The 26927-nt window shown below is 46.1% G+C and overlaps 1 protein-coding gene across 1 annotated transcript in view; it reads right to left on the bottom strand.

The window, feature by feature from the left end:
• Window positions 1–210: 210 nt before the first annotated feature.
• Window positions 211–26927, bottom strand: part of PIGZ (phosphatidylinositol glycan anchor biosynthesis class Z) — a 33185-nt gene continuing 6468 nt past the window's right edge. Inside the window, exons 3-4 of the mRNA XM_075340553.1 lie at window positions 13596–13715; window positions 211–13284 (exon numbers count right to left, since the gene is read on the bottom strand). Coding sequence (XP_075196668.1) covers window positions 11720–13284; window positions 13596–13715 — 1685 coding nt within the window. The 3' untranslated portion in view covers window positions 211–11719. The remainder of the gene's footprint in view (window positions 13285–13595; window positions 13716–26927) is intronic.

Raw genomic sequence — 26927 nt, 5'->3', positions numbered from 1 at the left:
CTGTGACACCGAACGTCCAACCCCCTTCAGGAAGAGGATGTTCGCCGCCCACAGCGACGTCGTTAGGGAGGTAAGTACGTGTGACGGGGGTTAACGAATTGCCTGTGACGCACAAGCAACGGCGGCGGGTGCGATCGCACGATATATCGTCGCGTGTGACAACGCCTTAAGTATCAGAGATTGCATATAGAAAAAGAATCCAGGCAGAAGTGACAGATTTCTTGCAAGATTTATTAGAATTTATTGCAATGACCATAACATTCCCCAATATATTCCAATATTGGGATACGATTTGTTTAAAGTCAATAATACAATTCACATGAAAAAAACAGAAGTCCACATTATTTTTTTTTGTACTATACCAAATCATTTGTATCAATTGTTGTTTCTCATAGCAGTTGGCACAAATGATTTCCTATATTTTTCCTTCTTACACCTCAGAAGGATTAGCCGGTTACTGAAGGTACTCTTCTGTCTCATGCATAGCTCATATAATGGATGTGCATTATTATTCATAATCGCCATACACTTTTTCAGAGTTCTTCTCTCCACTACCTCCTCAAAAGAGTCCAGATTGCAGCCAACAGCAGAGCTTGCCTTCTTGATAATCTTATTCAGCTTATTAGCATCAGAGACCCGCACACTACTACCCCAGCATCTGAGTGCAAAAAAGATGGCACTTGCCACTACAGACTGGTAGAACATTTCTAACATTTTGCTGCACACATTAAAAGACCTCAGTTTCCTTAGGAAATACAATGTGTGCAGCAAAATGTTAAATATGTTCTACCAGTCTGTAGTTCCCCATCCTGGTATATATATTCCCCATTCTAGGCCACATCCTGCTATATATAACCCCATTCTGGTAAAAATGTCCAGCATCCTGGTATATTTGTCCCCATCCTGGTATATTGGTCCCCATCTTGGTATATTTGTCCCCCATACTGGTATATATGTCCACCATCCTAGTATATATGTCCACATACTGGGCACCTGCTGATATACTGTCCCCCTCCTGGTATCTACTGTTCCCCTCCTGATATCAACTGTCCCCCTCCTGGTATCAACTGTCCCCCTCCTGGTATCAACTGTCCCCATTCTTAAGTCCTCCTGGTATATATGTCTCAATCCTGGTAAATAGTTCTCCGTTCTGTCTAAAAAACCCCACGTTGTACTCACTTTCCCCAACGCCCACATTGCGCAACGTTCTCCTGTGTAGCCAGCGCGCAGTGGCCAGCAGCTGTCATCGGTGTCGATGTTATGGCAATGCATGACGTCATTGTCATGTGCCGCCCTCAGCCACTAGGATGTAGATGAAAGCTGCCGGCTTCTGTTTGGCCGGCAGCATGTATCGCACTACAGGTACCCGACAGGTCTCTGCACCGCAATGCATTTTAGCTGGATGTGCTCCCTCAATCGCACATCCAGCTGAAGTTGGTGTCAGCGGGCCCCCTGCTCCCCCAGGCTCGGTCACAGTTTGGATCGCTGTGACCACAATCGTTCCGCCCCTAGTTTCTATAGTTTTCACACACTGCTATTTAAAACTTGACATGGTTGACTGTTATCATCAGTAATATCATACTATTCTTTGTTTAAAAAAAAACAAAAAAAAAACCTGCTGATATACTGTAATTTTTGCAAGAATTATCTATATAGTTAAGTGATTTATTGCAACATATATAGCAAAATTATTATATTTTGGCCTTAGTGCCATTTTCCATGAGTTTCTTTTAGTCATTTTAATATTTATTTTTATGATATAGCTTTTCATATGGCACATTGTGTTCTTTGCATTTATTAGTTCAGTTGTGGTCTTGTAACGTAACATACACAGGCTGAGGTCAGGGTCATGGTGACGTATAACATCCGATGTCGGAGAATTGTATGTTAATGACACTCGGCTCAAACTCTGAGCCATAGACTTGTATTGATGATTTTGATCCAACCGTCAGATCAAAATCGGACATGTCTCCTCAATTTTCCATGGACCTCTTGGTCCTGGAAAATTCACGGACATGTGAATGTCCCCATAAGTTATCGTAGGTTCGAGTGCTATCCATGAAAACCACGGATAGCACTTGTGTGCTAAAAACAGACGTCTGAATGAGCCCTGGTCATTGGTGAGATCTATTCAGCCCATCAACACCAATCACACACACTAGGCAATAACCCCAACCCTTAATGTAATAAAAGTAAAAAATATGAGGCAAAAGAAAAAAGTGCAAGCTTAAAGTGATAAAAATAAACTAAAATCAAGAATACCTGCTGTGTCCCACTTGAATGTCTGTGATGATGTCTCCGTGCTCACTAGCCACAGGACCACCAGGCTCAGTGACCGGCTGCAGCAGCTCGGTAAGCTCCCCTTACAGCATCTGATATGGAGCGTATCAGATACTGAAATTCTTCCTAGTAGGTGGTGCTGATTAAGTCCATCAGGGTAGAGGAACTGCAATTTAAATATCCAATAAGATTCCTTTATATTCAATAACTTTCTTCTATTTATTGAATCACTTGGAATCTGTTCCACCGTTACTACTTTTATTATGTCGAAATTCCCTTTATGTTTGGTTGTAATATGTCTTGAAATAGTTTGTTTTGAAAAAATATTTTTTACATTGTGTCTGTGTCCATTCATACAGGCTCACAATGTTTGTATTGTAGCCCACAAATACAGTTCACAACATACTGTATATCACATCATGTTAAGAGCTAGTGATATCTGCATGTACCTGATGAAGGCTATTCCAGCCGAAATGCATTGTACTTGTTTATTGCAAAATAATTTTTTACACTTTTAATGTACCTCAAGTTTGCTATTAAAACACGTCTGTTTTTTATCAAGTCCATCAATGATAAGTGTGAGCAGATAGGACATAAGTCAGGAGAGAAATCTGGTGTGATGGTCATCTCTCTGTTGTAAAGATTAGTGACAGTTGCTGGGCCAGAGCCTCTTTTCTTGGAGAATCTGCACATTAAATGTATTCCCCGTCACACGTACTTACCTTCCAAACGACCTCGCTGTGGGCGGCGAACATCCACTTCCTGAAGGGGGAAGGACGTTCGGCGTCACAGCGACGTCACACAGCAGCTGGCCAATAGAAGCGGAGGGGTGGAGACGTAAACATCCCGTCCACCTCTTTCCTTCAGCATTGCCGGCGGGACGCAGGCAAGCTGCAGTTCATCATTCCTGAGGTGTCACACGGAGCGATGTGTGCTGCCCTGGGTACGATGAACAACAGGATGTGCAATTTTTAGAAAATGAGCGACGTGTCAGAGATGAACAAGAAGGTGAGTATTTCTGCTCGTTCATAGCGGTCACACGCTACGATATCACTAACGATGCCGGATGTGCGTCACTTACGACATGACCCCACCGACATCTCGTTAGATATATCGTAGCCTGTAAAGCCCGCTTAACTCCACAACACACATACAACCAAAATAATGTAATGTGTATGGCCCCATTTAAAATAGAGCTCCCAAACCTTTTATCTACAGTTTTGGACACATGTGGCATGCTTATTATTCAATTATATATATATTTTCAGTTGCAATTCCCATTCTCTTTTCTAATGCTCTTCTGTTGTTGCCTCTACTATATATTTGCAGGTTATCATCATCATCATGTTTAAGCAACTTTATACAGAAGTGGTCTGCTTTTAAATAACTCAACGGTCAGCCATTAATATATAGACCAGTGGCAACAAAAGTGAGTATATCCCTTAGTAAAAAATGGTCAAATTATGCCCAATTAGCCATTTTACCTGTGACTTATTGGTGTTACCAGCTCTCAGATGTGAGTGGGGAGCAAGTGTGGTAAATTTGGTGTTATCGCTCACACACTCTCTCATACTGGTCACTAGACCTTCAACATGGTTCCTCATGGCAAGAATTCTTTGAATATCTGAAAAGAAGAATTGTTGCTCTACATAAAGATAGCATAGGTTATAAGAAAATTGCCAATACTCTGAAACTGAACTGCAGCACAATGGCCAAGAAGATACAATGGTTTAACAAGACAGGTTCCACTCAGAACAGGCCTCACCGTGGTCGAGTAAAGAAGTTAAGTGCACATGCTCAACGTCATATCCAGAGGTTGTCTTTTCAAAATAGAAGTGCTGCCAGTATTGTTGCAGAGATTAAGGGGAAGTGGGCCAGCTTGTCAGCACTTAGACCATACGTTTCAGACAGCATCAAATTGGTCTACATGGCTGTCATCCCAGAAGGAAGCTTCTTCTAAAGATGATACACAAAAAAAGCCTAAGCCTACAAACAGTTGTTGAAGACAAGCAGACTAAGGACATGGATTAATGGAAACATGTCCTATGGTCTGATGAGACCAAGATAAACTTATTTGGTTCAGATGGTGTCAAGCATGTATGACAACAACCAGCTGAGGAGTACAAAGAGAAGTGTGTCTTGCCTACAGTTAAGCGTGGTGGGAGTGTCATGGGTCATGGTTTGGAGATGCATGAGTGCTGACGGCTGTGGGGAGCTACAGTTCATTGAGGGAACCATGAATGCCACCATCTACTGTGACATACTGGAGCAGAGCATAATCCCCTCTCTTTGGAAACGGCAGTATTTCATGATAACAACACCAAACACATCTTCAAGACAACCACTCCAGATCTTAACCCTTTTGATCATCTGTGGTGCATCCTCAAACAGAAGGTGGAGGAGCGCAAGATCTCTAACATCCACCATCTGCGTAATGTCATCATGGAGAAGTGGAAGAGAATTCCAGTGGCTTCTGTGAAGCTCCATGCCAAAGAGAGTAAAGGCATTGCTTTAAAATAATGGTGGCCACACAAGATGTTGACACTTTCGGCACAATGTGTTCATGTTCACTTATGGGTGTACTCACTTTTGCTGCCGGCAGTTTAGGTATTAATGGCTGTGTGTTGAGTTATTTATAGAGCACACATTTACACTTATATAAGCTGTACACTGACTACTTTACATTGGGTCAAAGTGTCATATCTTCAGTGTTGTCCCATGAAGATATATAATAAAATATTTTTTTAAAAAAATGTGAGGGGTGTACTTACTTTTGGATATACTATGTATGTTGATTTTAAGTACAGTAGCAGAGTGTTTAGTTTGTCAAAGGCCATCTGCTAAAAAAGGCATCTTCATATCACTAGCTGCTCCATCTTGCAGGTCCCAGATGAACCCTGGACTTCATCTTTTACCTCTATACAGGGATATGGACTTACTATGGGTCCTCAGTGTTCCTTCCACGAGGTAGCTGCCTGATGGAGGAACCAGCCTCAACCAGGTATTTTCAAGCAAAACAGGGTCCACATCAGTAGGGACAAATTTGCAGTCAAGTATACAACTTGGGTCAGATACCAAGTGGTCAGTGAAATCAAAGTCAGTATACCTGAGGTCCAAGTCAGAATTGATTACAGAACAAATGTAGTCAGGACACAAGCCAGGCACGTAAAAGGGTAAGTGCATCAGAAATAGCACAAATGAACAAAGACACAGCCAAGCAATAACTAGAAATTCTCAGAAATACACTACATGTTTTAGCAGGTTGTGGTACTTGCCCGTTGGCTTCAGCAGGTGGCCGATTACAGCTACTAAGCTGTTGATCAACACATACCCATTCTGCATGACTGGGCAACACCACAGGTCCCAGCCATACCAGTATTCCTTGCTGGACAGTACTTGCACTTTCCAGTAATATTAGTCATGACGTTTCCACCATCACCTGTGCCACCCATGGTGTCAGGTCCTGGTAAAGGTGTAACAGAGATTTTCTTTATTGGTGATAGATATGTCTATGTTACACTGTTCACATTTGTATCCAATTATTTTATGGAATTGGATTAAATGATCAGGCTTAAAATATTGATTAATGCCCTATATATAGGAATCATTAGGATAAGTAATCAATATTAGATTGTCGGAGAGTCGACACCCACACCGATCAGCTGTTGCAGCTCTATATGTGGACAGATGTATACAGTGTACAGAGACAGAACAGAGCTGCTTAGTTCTCTTTGTAATATGTGTCCATTATTGCTGAAATTCAGCTCCTATTCAGGCGAAAAGGGCAATTGAGCTGCAGTATTTGAGTGCAGGCATCACCCAATAAACAGAGCTGTGCAGTTCTGGCGGTGTGCACTGTCCACATTTAGTTGCCTCAATAGCAGCAAGTAGCTGGTCGATAGGTGTGCTAGGTTTTCGACCCTTATAATTTGGATATTGATAACCTACCTCAGGGATAGGTTATCTGGAGTTTGTGTACATATCCTATGGGTCCATGCAGACATGTGCTCCTTAGGTTATATATAATGGTATTTCTTTATCGTTCCTTTGGGAGACCCAGACCATGGGTGTTTAGCTTCTGCCTCCGGAGGACACACAAAGTACTACACTTAAAAGTGTAGCTCCTCCCTCTGAGCTTATACACCCCCTGGTAGCCAGTCCTAGCCAGTTTATCGCTTTGTGTTCAGGAGGTCATACATCCACACATGCATTCTCATCTGATTGTTTGACTTTTGGAAAGAGTTTGAAGAAAAGCGGGTCCATGTCTGGAGTCCCGGCATGTCCCTTCTCACCCCACTGTGTCGGCGGTGTTGTTAAGGTTGATTTACAAGGCTGAAGCCTTACATGCCGCGCTCCTTCACCATCCCTTCTGGGCTCTGGCTTGAAGTGGGAGCCAGCACGGTCTCCATGCCTGGCAGGAGTCCGGTCTCCATCCAGAGCCCCTTGAGGATTCTGTTGGACTGGAGCACTCATCCCCAGGGACATAGCCCTGCGTCTCAGCAGCTAAGTACCTGAGACGTTTATGTTGGGGGTACCGGTTCTTTATTGTAAGGGGAGAGTATGCTGTATGTGATTGTTTTTAACTTTTCCGGCGGGTTCTCCAGATTTTGCCTGAGAACCGCGCCGATGGTGCCTGCTTGTCAGCCTCGCCGCTTAAATTTAGGCCCCGGCTTCGCCGGAGGCCTAGTTTCGTTTTCCTGCCCTCGCATGTCACTCATGCAGAGGGACAGGTTCGGCTCCTCCCGGCGGCCGTTCTACACAGGGGAGGGACACTCCCCACTGCTGGGGCGTCCCTCCTTCCCGGCAGGTCTCTATAGCCCTCCAGTTCCCGCTCTTTTATAGGAACGCCCCTAGTCCCGCCCCCTCCATTTCTCAGGCAGAGTTCACTCTGCTCTGGGACATCCTGCATTCTGCATCTCTGCTGAGGTGCTGCGCTCTGGGGGACCGGGCTTCGGGATCTGGAGGGCACACAACACCGCGCTCAGCGGTCTGGTAAGCCACAGCCGGTCTCCGGTTGTGGACCTCTGTATATTCTCCCTGGGGTTCATTCTCTGCAAAGCCCCCACTCCAGCAGCATGTCTCACACAAGGAGCAAGGCTCCAAAGCTTTATTCTGCATGCTCTGCATGTAAGCTCCTGCTGCCTGAGCCGAGCATTTATCCACACTGTGATGGTTGCTCTAACTTGGCGGTGCCACAGCCTGGAGTCTCACCCCCAGTGGTCTCTCAGGCTGCTGCTGCACCTGTGATTGAACCCCCGGCCTGGGTAGAGTCCTTTTCTAGGTCCATATCCCAGTCATTTGCTGAGTCCATGGGACTTTTGTCCAGGACTTTGATGAATGTGCATCAGCCCCCCTCTCAGGGTGCCTCTAATACTCTTGACAGAGGACTCCTATCCTCTGACCTCCGTCCATCAGAGCTCACGGAGGATTCATCATCTGATCCCAGACCCCGTCCTTCTAAGAGAAGGCGCAGAGTTTCCTCCCCCTCCCCATCCCACGGCTCTGTCTCAAGAGTTGACTCTCAAGATGAGGAGGATGCTCTCACTGGGGGCTCGGAGGCTATGTATCCCATCGATTTCTCTGAGGGTGACTCAGATCTTAGTGATTTGATTGCTTCTATTAATTCTGTGCTGGATCTCAATCCGCCAGTATCAGAGGAGCAACTCTCTTTGGCAGAAAAACATCAGTTTACCTCGCCTAAGAGAGTGAAGAGTGTGTTCTTTAACCACTCTAGTTTTCAGACCGCTGTGACCAAACCCAGGGCCTGCCCTGACAAAAGCGTGGTTCTGATGACCGGTTTCCATTTCCACCTGAGGTGGTCAAGGAGTGGTCTCACTCCCCAAAGGTAGACCCTCCGGTGTCTAGGCTATCAGCCCGGACCGTTGTGTCGGTGACTGACGGCACCTCACTTAAGGATTCCACTGACCGTCAGATTGACCTTCTGGCCAAATCTGTGTACGAAGCTGTGGGGGCCGCGTTTTCCCCGACTTTTGCAGCAGTGTGGGCTCTCAAAGCCATCTCTGCTTCTCTAGAGGAGATGCATTCCCTCACCAAGGAATCTATACCTGAGATGGTTACCTTAACTGCTCAGGCTTCAGCCTTTTCATCTTATGCCATGTCTGCCATGCTAGAGGCTGCTCACCGCACTGCGGTGGCTTCAGCTAATTCTCTTGTTATCCGCAGGATTTTGTGGCTTCGAGAGTGAAAGGCAGATGCTTTGTCCAAGAAGTTTCTTGCTGGGCTCCCTTTTGCTGGTTCACGGCTGTTTGGTGAACAGCTGGATGAAATCATTAAAGAAGCTGCTGGCGGGAAGAGTACTTCCATGCCACAAACTAAGACCAGGAAACCCGCCCAGGGTAGGAATCAATCGAGGTTTCGTTCCTTTCGTTCCTCCAACTGGTCATCCTCTAAGCCTTCCGCCTCGTCCGCTAACTCAGCCAAGGATCAGAAATCCAACTGGCGCCCAAAAGCGCGTCCGCAGAAGACCGCAGGAGGTTCTGCCACTAAGGCAGCTTCCTCATGACTCTCAGCCCGCTCCAGCCACGTCCTTAGTCGGTGGCAGGCTCTCCCATTTTGGCGCCGCTTGGTTAAAGCAGTTCTCCGATCAGTGGGTGACAGACATCATATCTCACGGCTACAGGATAGAATTCTCTTCCAGCCCTCCAAACGGATTTTTTCTCTCAACTCCCCCCTGCTCCAAGGCCGCCGCCTTCTCGCAGGCCGTGGCGTCCTTGCAGGCAAACGGAGTGATTGTCCCAGTTCCCGCTCATGAAGGGTTCAGAGGTTTTTACTCAAATCTCTTCCTAGTTCCAAAAAAGGACGGTACCTTCCGGCCCATCCTGGATCTCAAGCTTCTCAACAAGCATGTCCAGGTGCGGCATTTTCGCATGGAGTCTCTGCGATCAGTCATTGCCTCTATGACCCAAGGGGAGTTCCTGGCGTCCATCGACATCAGAGATGCCTATCTACATGTGCCAATCGCAGTGTCACATCCTCCGTCCTGGGTGATTCTCACCACGGATGCCAGCCTATCCGGCTGGGGAGCGGTACATCTCCACCACAGAGCTCAGGGCACTTGGACTCTGTCCAAGTCAGCCCTTTCAATCAATGTGCTGGAAACCAGAGCTGTGCTTCTAGCTCTCCTAGCCTTTCACCACCTGTTGGCGGGCAGGCACATTCGAGTCCAGTCAGACAACGCGACAGCGGTTGCCTACATCAATCACCAAGGCGGGACACGCAGCCGCCTGGCAATGTTGGAGGTCCAACGCATTCTTCAATGGGCGGAGGACTCCAAGTCCACCATATCCGCAGTCCACATCCCTGGCGTAGAAAACTGGGAGGCAGATTATCTCAGCCGTCAATCCGTGGACGGTGGCGAGTGGTCTCTGCACCCGGGCAGTGTTTCAGTCAATCTGCCGCAAGTGGGGCACTCCGGACATGGACCTAATGGCATCCCGTCACAACAACAAGGTTCCGGTTTACGTGGCTCGCTCCCACGATCCTCAGACCTTCGCCGCGGACGCTCTGGTTCAAGACTGGTCCCAGTTTCGTCTGTCCTACGTGTTTCCCCCTCTAGCTCTCTTGCCCAGAGTCCTGCGCAAGATCAGAATGGAGGGCCGTCGAGTCATCCTCATTGCACCGGACTGGCCCAGGCGAGCTTGGTATCCGGACCTGCTCCAACTGTCCATGGAGATGCCGTTTTTCCACCCGAATTCTGCGGCACTCAAATTGACGGCGTGGCTCTTGAGTCCTGGATTTCGACGGCTTCTGGTATTCCTCCTGAAGTCATCTCCACTATGACTCGGGCCCGTAAGTCTTCCTCCGTCAAGATCTATCACAGGACTTGGAAAATTTTCCTGTCCTGGTGTCGCTCTTCCGGCCATTCTCCTTGGCCATTTTCGTTGCCGACCCTTCTGTCTTTTTTACAGTCCGGTCTGCAGCTAGGACTGTCCCTCAACTCTCTCAAGGGACAAGTCTCAGCTCTATCAGTGCTGTTCCAGCGGCGTCTCGCCCGGCTGGCTCAGATCCGCACCTTCATGCAAGGTGCGTCTCACCTTATCGGCGGCCCTTGGATCCCTGGGACCTTAACTTGGTCCTCACGGTATTGCAGAAACCCCCCTTTGAGCCTCTTAGGGAGGTTTCTTTGTATCGTCTTTCTCAAAAGGTGGCCTTTCTAGTTGCCATAACTTCTCTCAGGAGAGTCTCTGATTTGGCTGCGCTCTCCTCGGAGTCACCTTTTTTGGTTTTTCACCAAGACAAGGTAGTTCTCCGTCCGACCCCGGACTTTCTTCCTAAGGTGGTCTCTCCCTTCCACCTTAACCAGGATATTTCCTTGCCTTCCTTCTGTCCGGCCCCTGTTCATCGCTTTGAGAAAGCGCTGCATACTCTAGATCTGGTGCGTGCTCTCCGGATTTATGTGGCTCGCACCACTGCGCTTAGGCGGTGCACCTCTCTTTTTGTGCTAACCACAGGGCGGCGCAAGGGTCTCTCTGCTTCTAAGCCGACCTTAGCCCGTTGGATTAGATCGACCATTTCGGACGCCTACCAGAGTACTCAGGTGCCTCCCCCGCCGGGGATCAAAGCACACTCGACCAGAGCTGTCGGTGCCTCTTGGGCTTTTAGGCACCAGGCTACGGCTCAACAAGTCTGTCAGGCTGCCACTTGGACTAGCCTGCATACCTTTTCGAAGCACTACCAAGTGCATGCTCATGCTTCGGCAGATGCGAGCTTGGGCAGACGCATCCTTCAGGCGGCTGTCGCCCACTTGTGAAGTTAGGCTCCGCCTACTTCTTAGTTTTTTCTGTTTATTCCCACCCAGGGACAGCTTTGGAACGTCCCATGGTCTGGGTCTCCCAAAGGAACGATAAAGAAAAAGAGAATTTTGTTACTTACCGTAAATTCTTTTTCTTATAGTTCCGTATTGGGAGACCCAGCACCCTCCCTGTTGCCTGTTGGCAATTTTCTTGTTCCGTGTGTTATCACCGACTGTTGTCGTGGACAGAGTCTCCGGTTGTTCCGGTTCTTACTCGGTTCTACTTGTAGGTGGCTATTCTCCTTCAGCTTTTGCACTAAACTGGCTAGGACTGGCTACCAGGGGGTGTATAAGCTCAGAGGGAGGAGCTACACTTTTAAGTGTAGTACTTTGTGTGTCCTCCGGAGGCAGAAGCTAAACACCCATGGTCTGGGTCTCCCAATACGGAACTATAAGAAAAAGAATTTACGGTAAGTAACAAAATTCTCTTTTTTTGGATTGATGGTTAATTATCTGTGTCATAAGCCTGGAAATACCTTTTAATAGAACAGTACAGTCATTTGATTACCAAATACTGACCTCTGCCAAAAAAAGATGTTTCTAATTTTTCATTTAAAATAATTGTTGCAAAGGATTGGATGGTCTCTATAAAATTGCCTTGAGGATAAGGGCACAACCTGCTCAATGCTACCGCCTTGTGTTTTCCACATCGACCTCAATTACATGCAGCGATAAGTGACTCTTTAAGCCTGTGAACAAATGCGACATTTTGGGTGGATCCTCCATAGTGAGATGTGGTGTGAACAAGGCTTCATATTTAAAGGCTAATCTGCAACCTTCCACAACTGATTTAATAGTGCCGGGGAACACGACTACCAAATGATGCTTTGCCTTACCCAGCTCTTGAACATTTCTGAGTGAAACTTGTCCTTGTAAGTCTCTAAATGTTTGGCACATGAGATCTTCAGTACAGCCGGCAAGATCAATAATGTTCACCCCTGTCTGTCCTTTCTTTAGGTTCAGCAAGTACAGAGGGGGCATGTATGTGTGTGTGAAGAGGACAGTGTAGCGGTATGACATGTTGCCAGAGGCGGAATTAGACTGCACAATTTGCTGGATGTGAGACAAGCCGGGAATTATTCCAGCTTGATGGAAACAGCCAAAGAAAAAGGCTCCAGTGATATTAAACAAGAAGATAACACATTTTGTTTTCATTGTGCTATTATAATTGGCAACTAATAATACCAATGGCAGTAACAGAGGGATTAGGAAGCGAGGCTCCTGGTGGCTGAAAAATGACAAAAATATGAGCGGTACAAAGTAAAACATTAGCAGTAAGCTGGTCTGCTGGGGAGAAGGCCTCTCATGGGGACTTTTATCGGAGTTACTCCATATCTTGTTTTTTAATATATGCATACCAGCGCAAACAGCGGACAGATGAAGCAATCCAAAAAGCATAAAACCATTCACTGCCATGTGAGTTATCCGTGGGTGAACCCCATGCCTGGCAAGATTTTCAGGGTTGATGTTGTATTTCAGGAAATTAATAGGTGTTAGAATAGTGTTTTTTGTTAGCTGCTCAATGATGCCTTCCTTGCCATTCATCGAAAGTGGCCAATGTCCTTTATAGTATATAGTGTCAGCAGCTATAAATAATACTGAGAAGAGGACTGCACTTGGCACAGTCTTCAATATAGCAAGAATAATGGATGTATGTGAAAAATAGGACTTCTGACTGCTATTTTGGCCAGCCCAGTATAGCAATGGCACAAAAGCAAAACAGAGAAAAGTGGGTCTGTTAAAAAAGCCAACTGTCAAGACCATGCCAATAAAGTGATAAGATTTTGCTCTACCAGATTTTGATACAGAGCTTCTTTTACCAGGTAATATAAGTAGCAAGAGAAGAGCAAACAGCACACCCTCGACAGCATTGCTGATTGTTCTAGTGTAGAAAACCAGCATCACTGGAGACATTCCCAAGAGTGCCAATGCCTTCCATGGGTTGGAGCCCAAGGAAAATGCTACCTGATGTACTGTATAGTCCAATAGGAAGGAAAGGATTGTTATGATGAGACGAGGAAGGACCAGAAGAAAGTAGCTGCTATTCAAAGCCATCTCAAACCCGAATCTTCGTAATAGTTTCATAATCCAGAAGGCTGTGCCAGATGTAAGAAGAGGTACGAGCACTGTCCTACAGGGAGAGACAGATTGAAATTCCCAAGGACGATTGATTTCCAGATCCAATATGTCACCTAGAAAAAATATACATTTACTAAAACTGTATGGACTCTTAAGGTTGGACGCATACAAGATGCAATTATATCAAGATCCAACTTGTGATTGGATTGTATGGGTATTGGGCAAAAATTTACAGTGGAGGTTTTCAATATGATATCAATAATTTTTTTTAACAGAATTTGCTCTTTATTGATTTGGCAATGACTTAATCAACTTGTTGTGTTGGAGTGAAAAAATGTTAACCAAACCAAATCAACTTTTGTTGCATTCTTCTTTGTCATTAGAGAGCTGGAAAGCAATCATAAAGTTTGCAGGCAATACATACCTGCCATTACTTCAGGAGACTGGAAGAATTCATCAGGATGCAGATAGCCATTCTGTGGAGCGAGGCACCACATGACACGCAGAACACTTAACGCTCCCCACAGCATCTTCACTTTCATTGCTGAAGCAAGATAAAATATAAACATCAAGAAAATGTAATCAATGTTAAAGTTCTCAGCATATAGGTGTTCAACGGTAAAGTAACGGACTAGCCATACTTGACAAGTGTTTCCGCATATCTAACTTAAAGTGTATTCTCATACAGTATCTAACTGTAACACGTGGTTTCAATGCCCCCAATGAAAGGCGAGATGAGATTGATTGTGTAAATCTGGGCTTCTCAAACATTTTCTATTGTGACAACACCAGATAGACCAGGTTAGTGCCTGGATCACATTCAATTAACCTCTGTCAGACCAGCATATTTTCTAATCTGGAACCCACTTTGTTCACAGATGTGCAACAGCGAGACCACTAAGTAATTACAGGGGAACTAAAATTGAACTGTTTGTCCATAATGACCAATGTTAGATTTAAGGAGAAAGGGAGAAGCATAAGAACACCATCCCAACTGAAAAACACGGGGGAGGAGGCATCATGTTGTGGGGTCGTTTTGCTGCAGGAGGGACTGGTGCACTTCACAAAATAGGTGGCATCATGAGGAAAGAAGATTATGTGGCAATATCTCAAGACATCAGCCATGAACTTCAGGTTTGAGCAGAAATGTTTCTTCCATATGGACAATGACCCGAAGCACACTGCTAAACTGGTTACAAAGTGGCTTATGGATAACAAAATCAATGTTTTGGCCATCACAAAGCCTTGATCTGAATCCTATTGAAAATTTATGGGCAAAGCTGAAAACGCAGGTGAGAGCAAGACCTACAAACATGGCTCAGTTACACCAGTTCTGTCAGAAGGAATGGGCCCAAATTCCTACCAACTATTGTGAGAAGCTTGTGGAAGGATATAAAAAATGTTTGACCCAGGTCTTCCAATTTAAGGGCAATGGTACCAAATACTAATGTAAACTTTTGACTTTGAATAAAAACATTCTCTCTCTCTCTGTCATGCGGTGTTCTGCTCTAATCTCATCAGGTGTCTTGGCATCCTCAGACTGTTCACACTGCAGAGTCTGACATGATACCTGGTGCTGTTGAGTTACTGTGTTAGAGCCAGGTGTTAACTGGTTTTGTGCTCACTGGTGATCGGTCTAGCAGGAGTTAGTTCCTGCTGGCTTGTGAATTGCTGTTGGGAGTCACAGGTTGCTGAAGACCTATCACAGCTGCCTCTATCCTTTAAAAGATGGCGGAACTCCTGGTCCTTCATGCTGATTATAGCTCTAGCTTTGCTCCAGCGATACCGGTCTTGCCAGATATTGGTAAACTGTTATATGCAATTTGGTGTGCAGTGGAAATATCCTTGTTGTTTGCTTATTTCGTCCCTGTACTTTATTTCTCCCTGAGCATATATTGTCTTTTCCCCTGTGTGTGCTTGCAGTGAGTTTGAGTCTTGGTTTTCCTCTGTCTGTTGGTATTTGTGAGATTCATTAATCCTGTCCCAACCTTCCCCGGGTGTGTTAGACCAGGGTAATTCATGAGTCAGGACTACGCTAGCAGTCCAGACGTTGCTGCCATCTGGCATACCTCTGGAATAAGAGACAGTTTAGGGTACCCAGTCTGAGGGCCAGTCTAGGTGTCTCTGCTTCTAATTACCATATCATACCCCATGATAGTCTCATTTTTCTGGCATCTGGCAAATATAAATAATTTTGGTAATCCTAATTGACCTAGAATGAAAAAGGTTTATTCTGATTTCATGTTAGATAGTGAGAATAATATTGCGTTAATCACTCTATCAGGCAGCAATTTTCATGCAGGACAATGCCCCCTGTCACAAAGCAAAATGAGTAAAGCAGTTCCTTGAAACAGGAAGCATTGAAACAATGAAATGGCCAGCCCAGAGTCCTTATCTAAACCCAATAAAAAAAAACCTCTAGAAAATCCTTGGTGACAAACTTATGGCCAAGAAATCCACAACAGTCAAAGAGCAATGGAAGAGACTGGAAGAAGAGTTGACCAAAATCACACCATAGCAGTGAGAGACTAGTGATGTCCTGTGGCCGCAGATGTGCTAAAGTCATTAAAAGTAAAGGCCTGTACACTTCCTACTGATTGGTAACTGTTGTTACCTTCAGAAAATGTAGTTATAATCTTTCTTTGTGCTACAGTCATTGCTGTCCTCTAATTATGATCATCACGTTTTGGGCAAAATAAAGGTTTTATGCTGATAAACTTTGGATCTTTTGTAAAACACAGTGGAATCTCTTTTTTATTAAGGTTGAAGTTAACGTTTCACAAAATAATGAAAAATATACAGGTACTGCATTATATAGCTGAGGAAACCACCTCATGGCTGCAATATCACACATTGTATACAACATCTGAGCTATCAAAGAGCATGGTACAGTAACCTCAACCATAAAAAATTGCCATCAGTTGAAACGTTGGACTTCAAGAAAGGCAAGACCGACTATAGGGGGGTATAATCTAGATAAGGAAAGTGAAAGCAAGAACAGAAGAAAAAGAGAAATGCTAGGGGAAGGAGGGTGGGGGTGCAGGTGGGGGGACGGTATCTCCATTGTTTGAAGCTCAAGAGAGAGCAAGCTGTAGACAATTTGTGCAATATAGTCCAGTTATGAAAATCCAAGGATGGTCTGAAATGCCAGGGAGTTGAGAAATAGAATCCAAGGGGTCCAGATATTTAAAACCTTTTTTACTGAGTCATTAGATTCCGCCATAAGTGTCTCCTTTCTGTGGATGTTGGCCATTTCCGTAAACCATTCCCCCATGGATGGTACCCCGGGAGTCCAATATCTCGGGATCACTATACGGGCTGCCGTGAGACAATATTTCAACAGGCCCATTCTTTGTGATTTCAGTGATCCTGGTGTAACGGGGTGCCAGGGGTGCCTCGGGGATTGTAGTCGTGGCCCCGGTTTCGCTCAGGCTTACCCCTGGCTCCGCCGTCACTTTAGGGACAGGAGGTAACATGGTGGGGCAGAGTGCGGTGGTGTAGCTGTCGCCGTCAGTTATACAAAGACTCTGTAGACGTGAATCAATTGAACCAGCAGGCTTCTTTATTGAACACTCCTTCATCACAGTGGCAAACCGATGACTTTACATTTTTGCTAGGGGGAAAACCTGTTCCTGACGTATCCTCCAGTGGGGATGTGCCCGGCTAATCCACTTCACCTGGCTCCCACTCTGGCTAACATAAACTGGACCCACACCAGTACTGCTCGCACTTGAGGCTACTTCTCTTCTTCTTTTCTCCGGCTTTCCTATTCACCCAGCTCCCACACTCTGCCCCTTCTGCTTCTTCTCTCCCGTCCCGGACTCAACAACTGGTTCTAACCTTTTTTTTTCTAAAACAACTCTTTTTCCCTCCCCTTTCCTCTGCCGGCTCCTCCTTCTCTCTACCCTGTTCCTATGGGGACAGCCGTCCCACCCGGCCACTAGGGGAACCCCTAAAAACAGTGCATGTAATAAAACATTTTTATTAAACAACATCTATGTTAACAATAACACTACACCTCTTTGTAAGGGGTCTGCCCACCCCTTACATACCTCCCCTCTTTAAGCCTAAGCCTCCCGGCAAGGCATAAACATAACAAAACAGGTTAGCAGCAAGATCATCTTTCTTTATAAAACTACAAACATGTCCACATCAGGGCACACGCAAGGGGCGCACAAGTCCGGCGCCCAGAGTCCCTCCTGGGAGCTCCCGGTCTTAGTAGGTAACGTGCCCGGAGGCCTTCAGTAAGCACTCCCGGTCTTTGCAGGTCTTCTGCCCGGAGGCTTTTGCAGCACTCCCGGTCTTAGACGGCAGGAACACAAAATAGCAAAGTTTCCTTTAACCACACGGAGGGAACCCCTGGCTCAGTCCAGCGTCAGGCTCCTCCCGGGCTCCGTAGCTTGAACAGGTTGAAAACGATAAAACTTTTCTGGCTCTTCAACAATACCGGTAATCAATACAAACAGGTCAATTATCTTCCGGTCATGACAGTTCACTCGGGGTGATAAGCACATTGCCATTCAGCCCGCTGAGCCCTCACGTAATCAGACAGGGACTGACCTGGCAAGCGGCGCAGCCTCCGGAAGGGTTCATAGTTGACGGTTGGCTCCGGTGGCTCGGTCTCCGGTCTTGTCTCCTCAACCCCCGACGGGGGTGATGGGGTCACCGAACGGGACGGCTGGGGGCTGCCCATGATGATCACCGGGTGAGTAACCAGGCTCTGTTGAATTACCAGCACCGCCGGGGTCCCCTTCTCTGGGTCAGCGCTCGGTCCGGTCATGACTTCCGGTGCTACTGCCAGTGTGCTTCTCGGGCGGGAAATCTCAGCCAGTACCGGTCTTTGCTGTGCACGTCGCCGGTACTGGCACTCTTCCCACTCGATTTCTTGCTGCCACTGGGCAGCCTCTTGGGTAGTGGGCATCCGGGTCACTCCTACCGCAAATAGGCCCCGGCATCCCACCTCTCTCAGGAACCTCACCTTCTCTCCCGGGTATAAGGTATGAAGGCGTTGTGGTAAGCCCTCAGTGTTCAGGTTCACCCGGTTGTAAAAGTAATGGTCACCGGTCTCTTCATCCTCGATGAAACCATAGCCCTCTTTCTGGTTGAACTTTACTACGGTGCCGACGGTACACTGTCGTTCGAACTCATCACTCCGGGGACCGGCCATCATTTCGCGAGCCACGGTCTCGGCCAGCAACCTCTCCTGTACCGGGTCGGGTTCAGGTGATGGGGACTTCCGCCGAGTCTGGGACGACGGCTTCACTGGATCCCAGAAGAACCCCCACTCGTCCTTTTCTAGCTCCCGGGAGTGTGGTTCTTCCGGGGCCGGAACTGTTGCGTGGGTTGAAGATCCCACCGCGACCGGCGGGGGTACCTCCGGGCACCGGTAGGGAGTTCCCAGGAGTCTGTTTCCCGACGGCAGCTGTGCCGTGTAAGTAGCTCGGACCTCGGTCGTGGTCTCTCCGGTCGCGGCGTCCCAGGTAGTAACCCAGGTAACCTTCGTGGGCCGCTCCGGTCCTACGGGCACAGCCGGTAAGTTAGGGGTGAGTCCTTCCGCAGCCGCAGTCTGCTTCGGGTGTCCTCTGCCCAGGCTAGTCGCGACCAACGCAGCCACCGCAGCTTGCTGTCTTTCTGAGTTCTCCATCTTGTTCGGAGTTGGCGTTTCTCGTAATGGCGTCGGGAAAAGTGGAGACGCTGGAGAAAGTGGAGGCGGGCCTTCTTTTCCCGCTCTTGAGTACACTCCACCCCCAGTCTCACACATCACGTCAGCCCGGCCAAGGCGGCTCTTCTTTCTTGCTGCAACACCGCCTACTTCACATGTTTTTCTCGGCATCCTGGGGCCAGCACCTCCCCTCTTTAGGCGGAGTACTCCGTACTTCTTTTTCTTCACCGGCCAGCCCCAGGCTCTTCTTTTGGCGCTACTTCTTCGCGCGCTCACTGTGTCCATAAAGACGACGGCCATCTTGCCGCCATCTTGTGCCCGGTCCAACGCCTTAGGCACCGCTTGGTCTCCATCTTCTTGGATCGGGACCCTTTGCATATAATCCGGATCCTGCCGACTACGCCACATGTAACGGGGTGCCAGGGGTGCCTCGGGGATTGTAGTCGTGGCCCCGGTTTCGCTCAGGCTTACCCCTGGCTCCGCCGTCACTTTAGGGACAGGAGATAACATGGTGGGGCAGAGTGCGGTGGTGTAGCTGTCGCCGTCAGTTATACAAAGACTCTGTAGACGTGAATCAATTGAACCAGCAGGCTTCTTTATTGAACACTCCTTCTTCATCACAGTGGCAAACCGATGACTTTACACTTTTGCTAGGGGGAAAACCTGTTCCTGACGTATCCTCCAGTGGGGATGTGCCCGGCTAATCCACTTCACCTGGCTCCCACTCCGGCTAACATAAACTGGACCCACACCAGTACTGCTCGCACTTGAGGCTACTTCTCCTCTTCTTTTCTCCGGCTTTCCTATTCACCCAGCTCCCACACTCTGCCCCTTCTGCTTCTTCTCTCCCGTCCCGGACTCAACAACTGGTTCTAACCTTTTTTTTCTAAAACAACTCTTTTTCCCTCCCCTTTCCTCTGCCGGCTCCTCCTTCTCTCTACCCTGTTCCTATGGGGACAGCCGTCCCACCCGGCCACTAGGGGAACCCCTAAAAACAGTGCATGTAATAAAACATTTTTATTAAACAACATCTATGTTAACTATAACACTACACCTCTTTGTAAGGGGTCTGCCCACCCCTTACACTGGTAGGATCGAAAGTAAAGCCATCTGGGGAGTGCCCATCAAATTTTCCCCACTAATTACATTGTGAGCTACAAATAAGGACTTCCAGAATGGCTGGATTAAAGGGCAGTCCCACCAGATGTGCAGCATTGTTCCTCTCTCCCTCCTGCAACTCCAACACCTATCAGAGACCTCTGGGAATATTGCATGGAGTGTATCAGGGCACTTGTACCATCGGGTAAGAATCTTAAAGTCTTTCTCCTGGGCAGCACACGGCATGGAGAATTTGTGAGTTATTATGAAGGCCTTTTGCCAGTCCTCCTCAGAGATGGATAGCCCCAGCTCTTTATTTCACTTCTAAATGTACTTAAGACCCCAGTTATCTATTTCTTAAGTCAAAAAGAATTAAACAGAGAAAAGCGATGCCTTGGAGGATCCTCCACCAAAAAGAGTCGTTTAAACGTTGTGGGCGTGGTGGAAAAAATCCTATGTCTACTACCTTCCGTCAGGAAGGATCTAATTTGGACGTACTCCAACCAAGCCGAAGGACTCCCAACCTCCGAGGATAAAAGAGGGGACAGTCCTATTCCTTGTAAAATCTGTGCAAACCTTGTGTCTTCACTCCTCCTCCAACACAAAAAGCAATTGACTCCCAGGCCCGGGGGGAACTCAGGGTTGGAGAAAATCGACGAAAGTGGGCCGAGGCCCCCTGATAGAGATCCCCTCCAGCATTCGAGATTCCAGCACCTCAATGTTGATTTAAGGAATTTCGCTTCCCTACCCACCCAGCCTCTCTGTGACGGCGATACCCACAGGAGGAACCGCAGTGGCGTGTCAGAGCAGTCCTGTTCCAGGTGCACTCACTATTTATTGGACCTATGGAACTGCCAGTCCAATAATCACATCAGCAGGGATGCTTTATGATGTCTCTTGAAGTCTGGCAAACCTGACCACCCCCACTTTGAATCTACTTAAGACCCTCATCCCTATCCCAAGGTACCTCCCACCCCACACAAATTTATTAATAGCCGATTATAATCTGGAAAAGAAAAAAATTGGTGGGGCTATAGGGATCGTTTGAAAAATATATAAGAAACAGGGGAGGATGTCCATTTTTATGACAATAATTCTTTCTATTTGCCAAAGCCAAATGCTCCATTATGAGCAAATATAGATGAGAGGATAAAGGACAGCCCTGACGGGCACCATTTTTTTATGTTGATAGGAGCAGAAAGGGACCCATTGATCTTAATTCTAGCTGACGCCGCATTATATAATGACGCCACTCCTCTAATAAACCTATCTCCCAGACCCACCTGTCGCAACGAAGCCAACATGAAACTCCAGCTGACTCGGTTGAAGGCCTTCTCAGTGTCTATAGAATGTAGGCACATAGGGATCGCCTTTGCCCTCGCCCAAGCCAGCAGAAGAAACGTCTTGTTCGTGTTGTCCCTCGCCTTCCGACCCACTACAAAACCCACTTTATCGGTAAGTGTCATATTTGGGAGCAGGGGAGCCAGTCTATTAGCTAAGCTTTCGAAAAGATTTTCACATATATATTTATCAGAGATCTGGAGCAGTAGTTAGCGACAGTGACCGGATCCTTCCCTGGTTTCGGGATGACACAAATTTGTGCTTCCAGTGACAGGGGTACAAAAGACCCACCAGTGGATATAGAGTTGAAGACACGTGTCAAGAACGGAACAAGTTGTTCCGTAAAAACTTTACAAACCGTCAGTTCCTGGACTCTTGCCCACCGGTGTGTCCTCAATAACTGAGGTTATTTTCCCTTCAGAGAATTCTGACTCCAATGATTCTACCTCTTCTCTAGCCACCCTAGGAAGAGCAGTCCGCTGAACATAGTCCTCGATATTATGGGTGAGTGCTATTGGGGGCATGTTGGCAAACTGTCCTTTTATGTTGTATAGGTCCCCATAAAAGGCACGAAATGCTTCTGCTATTTTAACTGGGTCCTGAGTAATATGTCCCCTGTTGTGAATGTCCTCCGAGTGGGTACTGGTGTGGAGCTCCCTCTGGTGGCCAGGAATGGTAATGAAGCTGAGTTGGAATCTGTGATTCAGACAGGTGGTGGAATGAATTGGGAATCCAGGAAATCCTATTGCAGATCAGCCTAGTTTATTTTGGAGAGCATTGTGTGCTTGGTGGTCGCCGGTGATAATTGTTCCTGCCTGCTTCTGAAGATGGCTGGGAGTTTTCCCTTCTGATTTTCCCATTTATTTGGTACCTGAATCTACTCCAGATAAGTTTACTATTTATATGGTTAATTGTTGGATTTGCACTTCAAGAGTGTTTCTGCATATTCCATTTGGTTATGTGTATGGTTTCTTGTATTTGAGGATCTGTCTTTCTGCTTTTGTGAGCAGGGCAGTCCCTCCAGCAAGAAAGGGAGCTTGCTCCCTGGTCAGTTTTGGATTATTTGCACTTTAGAAAATTACTTGTTCTGTGATTTAGTTTCTTACCATTACATCTGCAGTTCTGTTTAAAGTGTCAAGCGCAAGAGTACCTGGGGGAGAGTCCGTGTAATCTCAGTATTTTTTATCATCAGTAGATTGGAATTTTTTCAGTGTTTTTTGCTGGACGCAATCAAGTAAATGTCCTGTCCTGTTCTATCTAGTAAGTCGGGTCTCACCTTTGCAGATCTATATTTTCTATCTGTGTATTGTGTTTTCTTACATCACCGTTGTTGCATGTTGGGGGCTTGCTATTTCTTTGGGGACTGCTCTGAGACAAGTAAGAATTCCTCATTTCTATCTTTGAGGTGTAGCAAGTTTCTCAGGGAGTGATGAGGTGTTTAGGTGTGTAAGGAACATCCCACTGCTACTTCTAGTGGTGTCTGATAGATAGGGGATTGCGGTCAGCTCAGTTTCCAACTACTCTTGTGGTTTTTGTTTTTACCCTATTAATGGGATTTTTTGTGATCGTCCATGGTTACCAGATCATAACAGTCCCCCCCCCCCGTCTTTAATTTTCGGGACATGACTTGTGGACTTTCTAGGATGTATGAACCTACCTAGTGCCCTCCCACATTTGTCTGCATGTTCGTAAAGATATCTTTCTAAATACACTTTTTAGTTAGAGTATTTTTGGTCTAAGAGCCCCCTAAGTTCCTCCCGGGATCTCACCAAGTCTGCGTACACTGAGGCTGATAAAGATTTTTTGTGGGACGCCTCAAGGGTCCGGATGCGCTGTAGCAAGGAGGTGATTAAAGAGGCCCTCTCGTGCTTAAGCCTCATTCTGTGCTTAATTAGTAGGCCCTTCACCATACACTTGAAGGCCTCCGATTGGGTCAGAAGGGGTGTCTGATCCTGTGTGTGAAACTCCAGGAATTCGAATTCCATATCTCTGCTAGACATAAGTAGTCTTTGTGCAAATGCTCATTAAGACGCCACGTAAAACACTGTTCTAGTGGCATGGTGTACCCCTTACAAAAAAACTTTCAAATGTTGATCAATGTAGATTAAATTATTTCTGAAAAAGCAAGTGATTATACATTGTTCTCTAACATTGATCTCCATTGTATAAGAATCGGAAAAGTACAATTCAATAAAAAATCAGTCCAATATACGCTGAGACAGGCAGTTTGAGAAGACGGAGAAATTAATCTCTCCTTCTCACTTGTGCTCTGATTCTCGGAGCACAGTACTGACACTCAGCTCATGCTCGCAGCAGAGTCTGTGCTGAGAATCATTAGCATATCGCATCTGATTCTCTCACATCAGAGAATATACACTAGTGTGACCCCGGCCTTAAAGGTGTTAAAGGGAACCTGTCAGGTGGAATATGCACCCAGAACCACGAGCAGTTCTGGGTGTATATTGCTATTCCCTGCCTAACCGTCCCTGTATACACTAGTATAGATAAAGAGATCTTTAGAAAAAGTATTTCTAAAGATCTTTTACCGTATGCTAATGAGCGAGGGCACTAGTCCCCGTGGGCATTAGTCGCCCCTCATTAGCATGTTAGTACGCCCCTGTGGGCGTGCTGTCATGCTAAAGAATATGTGGTGTCACAGGATGAGCACACTCACCTCTCCGCTGCCATCGCTGGATTTCGGCTCAGTGCGCATGACCCCAGAGTTTGGGTCATGTGCACAACTTCAGTTTGAAGTCAGGACACATACACCCGTCTTCATAGTGTGCATGACCCAAACTCCGGGGTCATGCGCACTGAGCCGAAATCCAGTATCGAGCGGCGATAGCAGCGGAGAGGTGAGTGAGATCATCATGTGACGCTGCGTATTCATTAGCATGTTAGCATGCCCACAGGGGCGTACTAACATGCTAATGAGGGGTGACTGGCCGGGGAACTAACGCCCAGGGGACTAGTGCCCTCGTTTATTAGCATACGGTAAAAGATCTTTAGAAATACTTTTTCTAAAAATCTCTTTATCTATGGTAGTGTATACAGGGACGGATAGGCAGGGATTAGCAATATGCACCCAGAACTGCTCGTGGTTCTGTGTGCATATTGCACCTGACAGGTTCCCTTTATAAACCCACAAGGTTACATATACTCTACAAAAGGTGTGCTCATAATAAGACCACCACCTGTCCTTATCTGCCTACTAATTATACATTCACAAGGTCCAATATACAGTATATATATGACTTATTACAAGCCAGGGTCACCTATCTGGCTAACCGCTACTCAGATGCTTCCGTTCTGTGCCAGTCACTGCACTGGCTGCCCATATAACACAGGATCCAATTCAAACTGCTTGTTCTCACCCACAAAGCTCTCCACAGTGCGTCACCCCCCCTACATCTCCACCCTCCTCTTTGTCTATCACCCCACTCATTCTCTACACTCTGCAAAATACTTTCGACTAACGTCCTCACTAATCCGAATTTCCCACTCGGATCCAAGACTTCTTCCGAGCTGGACCAATCCTCTGCAATGCTCTACCTTAAGAAGCTAGGACGAATCACAACTTAGTAAGCTTCAGACGCTCCCTAAAAACGCATCTTTTTAGGGTGGCCTATCACACTCCCTAGCCGAATTATATTCACATAGTCCCTCCACGTCTTTTCAGAATATAACCCCACGTCAAACTCCATGGCACCCAAATGCATCTCAAGGTTCTGGCTAACTGGTCCAGGCAGCCATTATCCCCCATTTCCTTCAGATGGCTGGACTGCCATTGTAAATAAGCACTTTTACCTTGCCCCCCCCCCTCCCATCTCATTGTAGACTGTAAGCTCACGAGCAGGGTTGTCTTTTTTCCATACTCCAATTATTGTATTTTCTATAACTGTTATTTGTTTGTATATGAACCTCCTGAATTGTAAATCGCTGTGGAATATGTTGGCGCTATAGAAATAAAGATTTTTTTTATTATTATTATTATTATTATTAGCCATAATCAACAGTAATAGAAATAAACACTTGAAATAGATCACTCTGTAATGACTCTATATAATACAGTCCCTGACAGTATTACAACAGAGAGTTCTGTTGCTTATCCATGTTATGTACATAAAAGCTTATAACCTGGTTTTATAAATTAATCTTTTGAAAGCTGAAACCCTCACAAATTTGGTTTAGGTTATGAAAATAAAGTTGCTGCAAAGCTGAAATATTGATCTTTTAATGAACACAGAAAGGTCAGATTTTGGCAAGACAAAACATTTGTCACCCACAGAAAGTAATGTGAAATTCAAACAAATTAATTAACTTCTAAAGCAAAGATATGTTGCATAACATTGGTGAATGAAGTCGTGGTGCTATTAGAGCCATATTTAATATTTTGTGTGACTTCCACGAGCTTGAAGGACTGCATCCATGCGGTTCAACAATGATTCATACAATTTATTGATGAAGTCATGAGGAATAGCAAAGAATGCAGTCTTACATGCCTCCCAGAGTTCATCTAGATTCTTTGGTTTTGTCTTCCAAGCTTCCTCTTTCATCCTACCCCAAGCATGCTCAATGGTGCTCATGTCTGGTGACTGGGCTGCCCAGTTCTTGAACACCTTGATCTTTTTTGCCAGGAGGAACTTTGTTGTAGACATGGATGTATGAGATGGAGCACCATCCTGCTGCAGAATTTGATCCCTTTTATGATTGGGAATGTAAGAGGTAGCTAATACTTCTTGATATTTTAGGCTATTGATATTGACTTCCATTTTGAAAATGTTTCGCACACCCCCATACTGAATGTAACCCCAGACCATGATCTTTCCACCACCAAACGTAACTGTTTTCTGGGTGTATTTTGGATCCATACGGGCTCCAGTAGCTCTCCTGCAGTATTTGCAGAGGCTGTGGTGTACTTCAACTGAAGATTCTTCAGAGAAATCCAACTTCTGCCACTTTTCCAGCGTTCATCTGTTCAGCAGGCTGTGGGACTTTTAATTGACTTTTGTTTAGTACTGGCTTCTGGGCACTGATTCAACCATGGAGGCCATTTCGAGACGGAACCCTACAAACTGTTCTAGTTGACACAGGGACTTGAGGTGACCAGGCCTGTTGGAGCTCTGCTGCAGTGGAAGAGGGGCTGGCTTTGGATTTTCTAACCAACAAATGTTCCTCCTGAGCAGTTGTCTTGCAGGGTCTGCTGGACCTGGGCTTGTCAAAAACACCTCCAGTCTCTTCAAATCTTTTTTTAATTCTTTGTACTTGACGCTGAGATACATTAAAGGTATCAGCCACCTCTGCAGTGGATCTGGTCTTCTGCCTCTTGATAATCAAGGCTTTGGTCGCAGAGGGGATTTTTGGCATTTTGTCAGAGGCTAAGTTGCAGTTTAAGTGAAGGTCTGGGGTGCTGGGTTTCTTTCTATACACACGCACTAATTAAGCGATCATTTAATGAGAACAGGTGAGGATGTAAACTAGGATTGGGTGCATTATGTGACAAGGCGACAAAACTTTTGTCTTGCCAAAATGTGAGCTTTCTGTGTTCATTAAATGATCAATATTTCAGCTTTGCAGCAACTTTATTTTCATAACCTAAACCAAATTTGGGAGGGTTTCAGCTTCCAAAAGATTAATTTATAAAACCAATTGATG

This window comes from Anomaloglossus baeobatrachus, chromosome 3, assembly GCF_048569485.1.
Source record: "Anomaloglossus baeobatrachus isolate aAnoBae1 chromosome 3, aAnoBae1.hap1, whole genome shotgun sequence".
Classification (NCBI taxonomy): domain Eukaryota; kingdom Metazoa; phylum Chordata; class Amphibia; order Anura; family Aromobatidae; genus Anomaloglossus; species Anomaloglossus baeobatrachus.
Note: the sequence above shows the minus strand (reverse complement) of the source record. Positions and strands in the feature narration are given on the sequence as shown.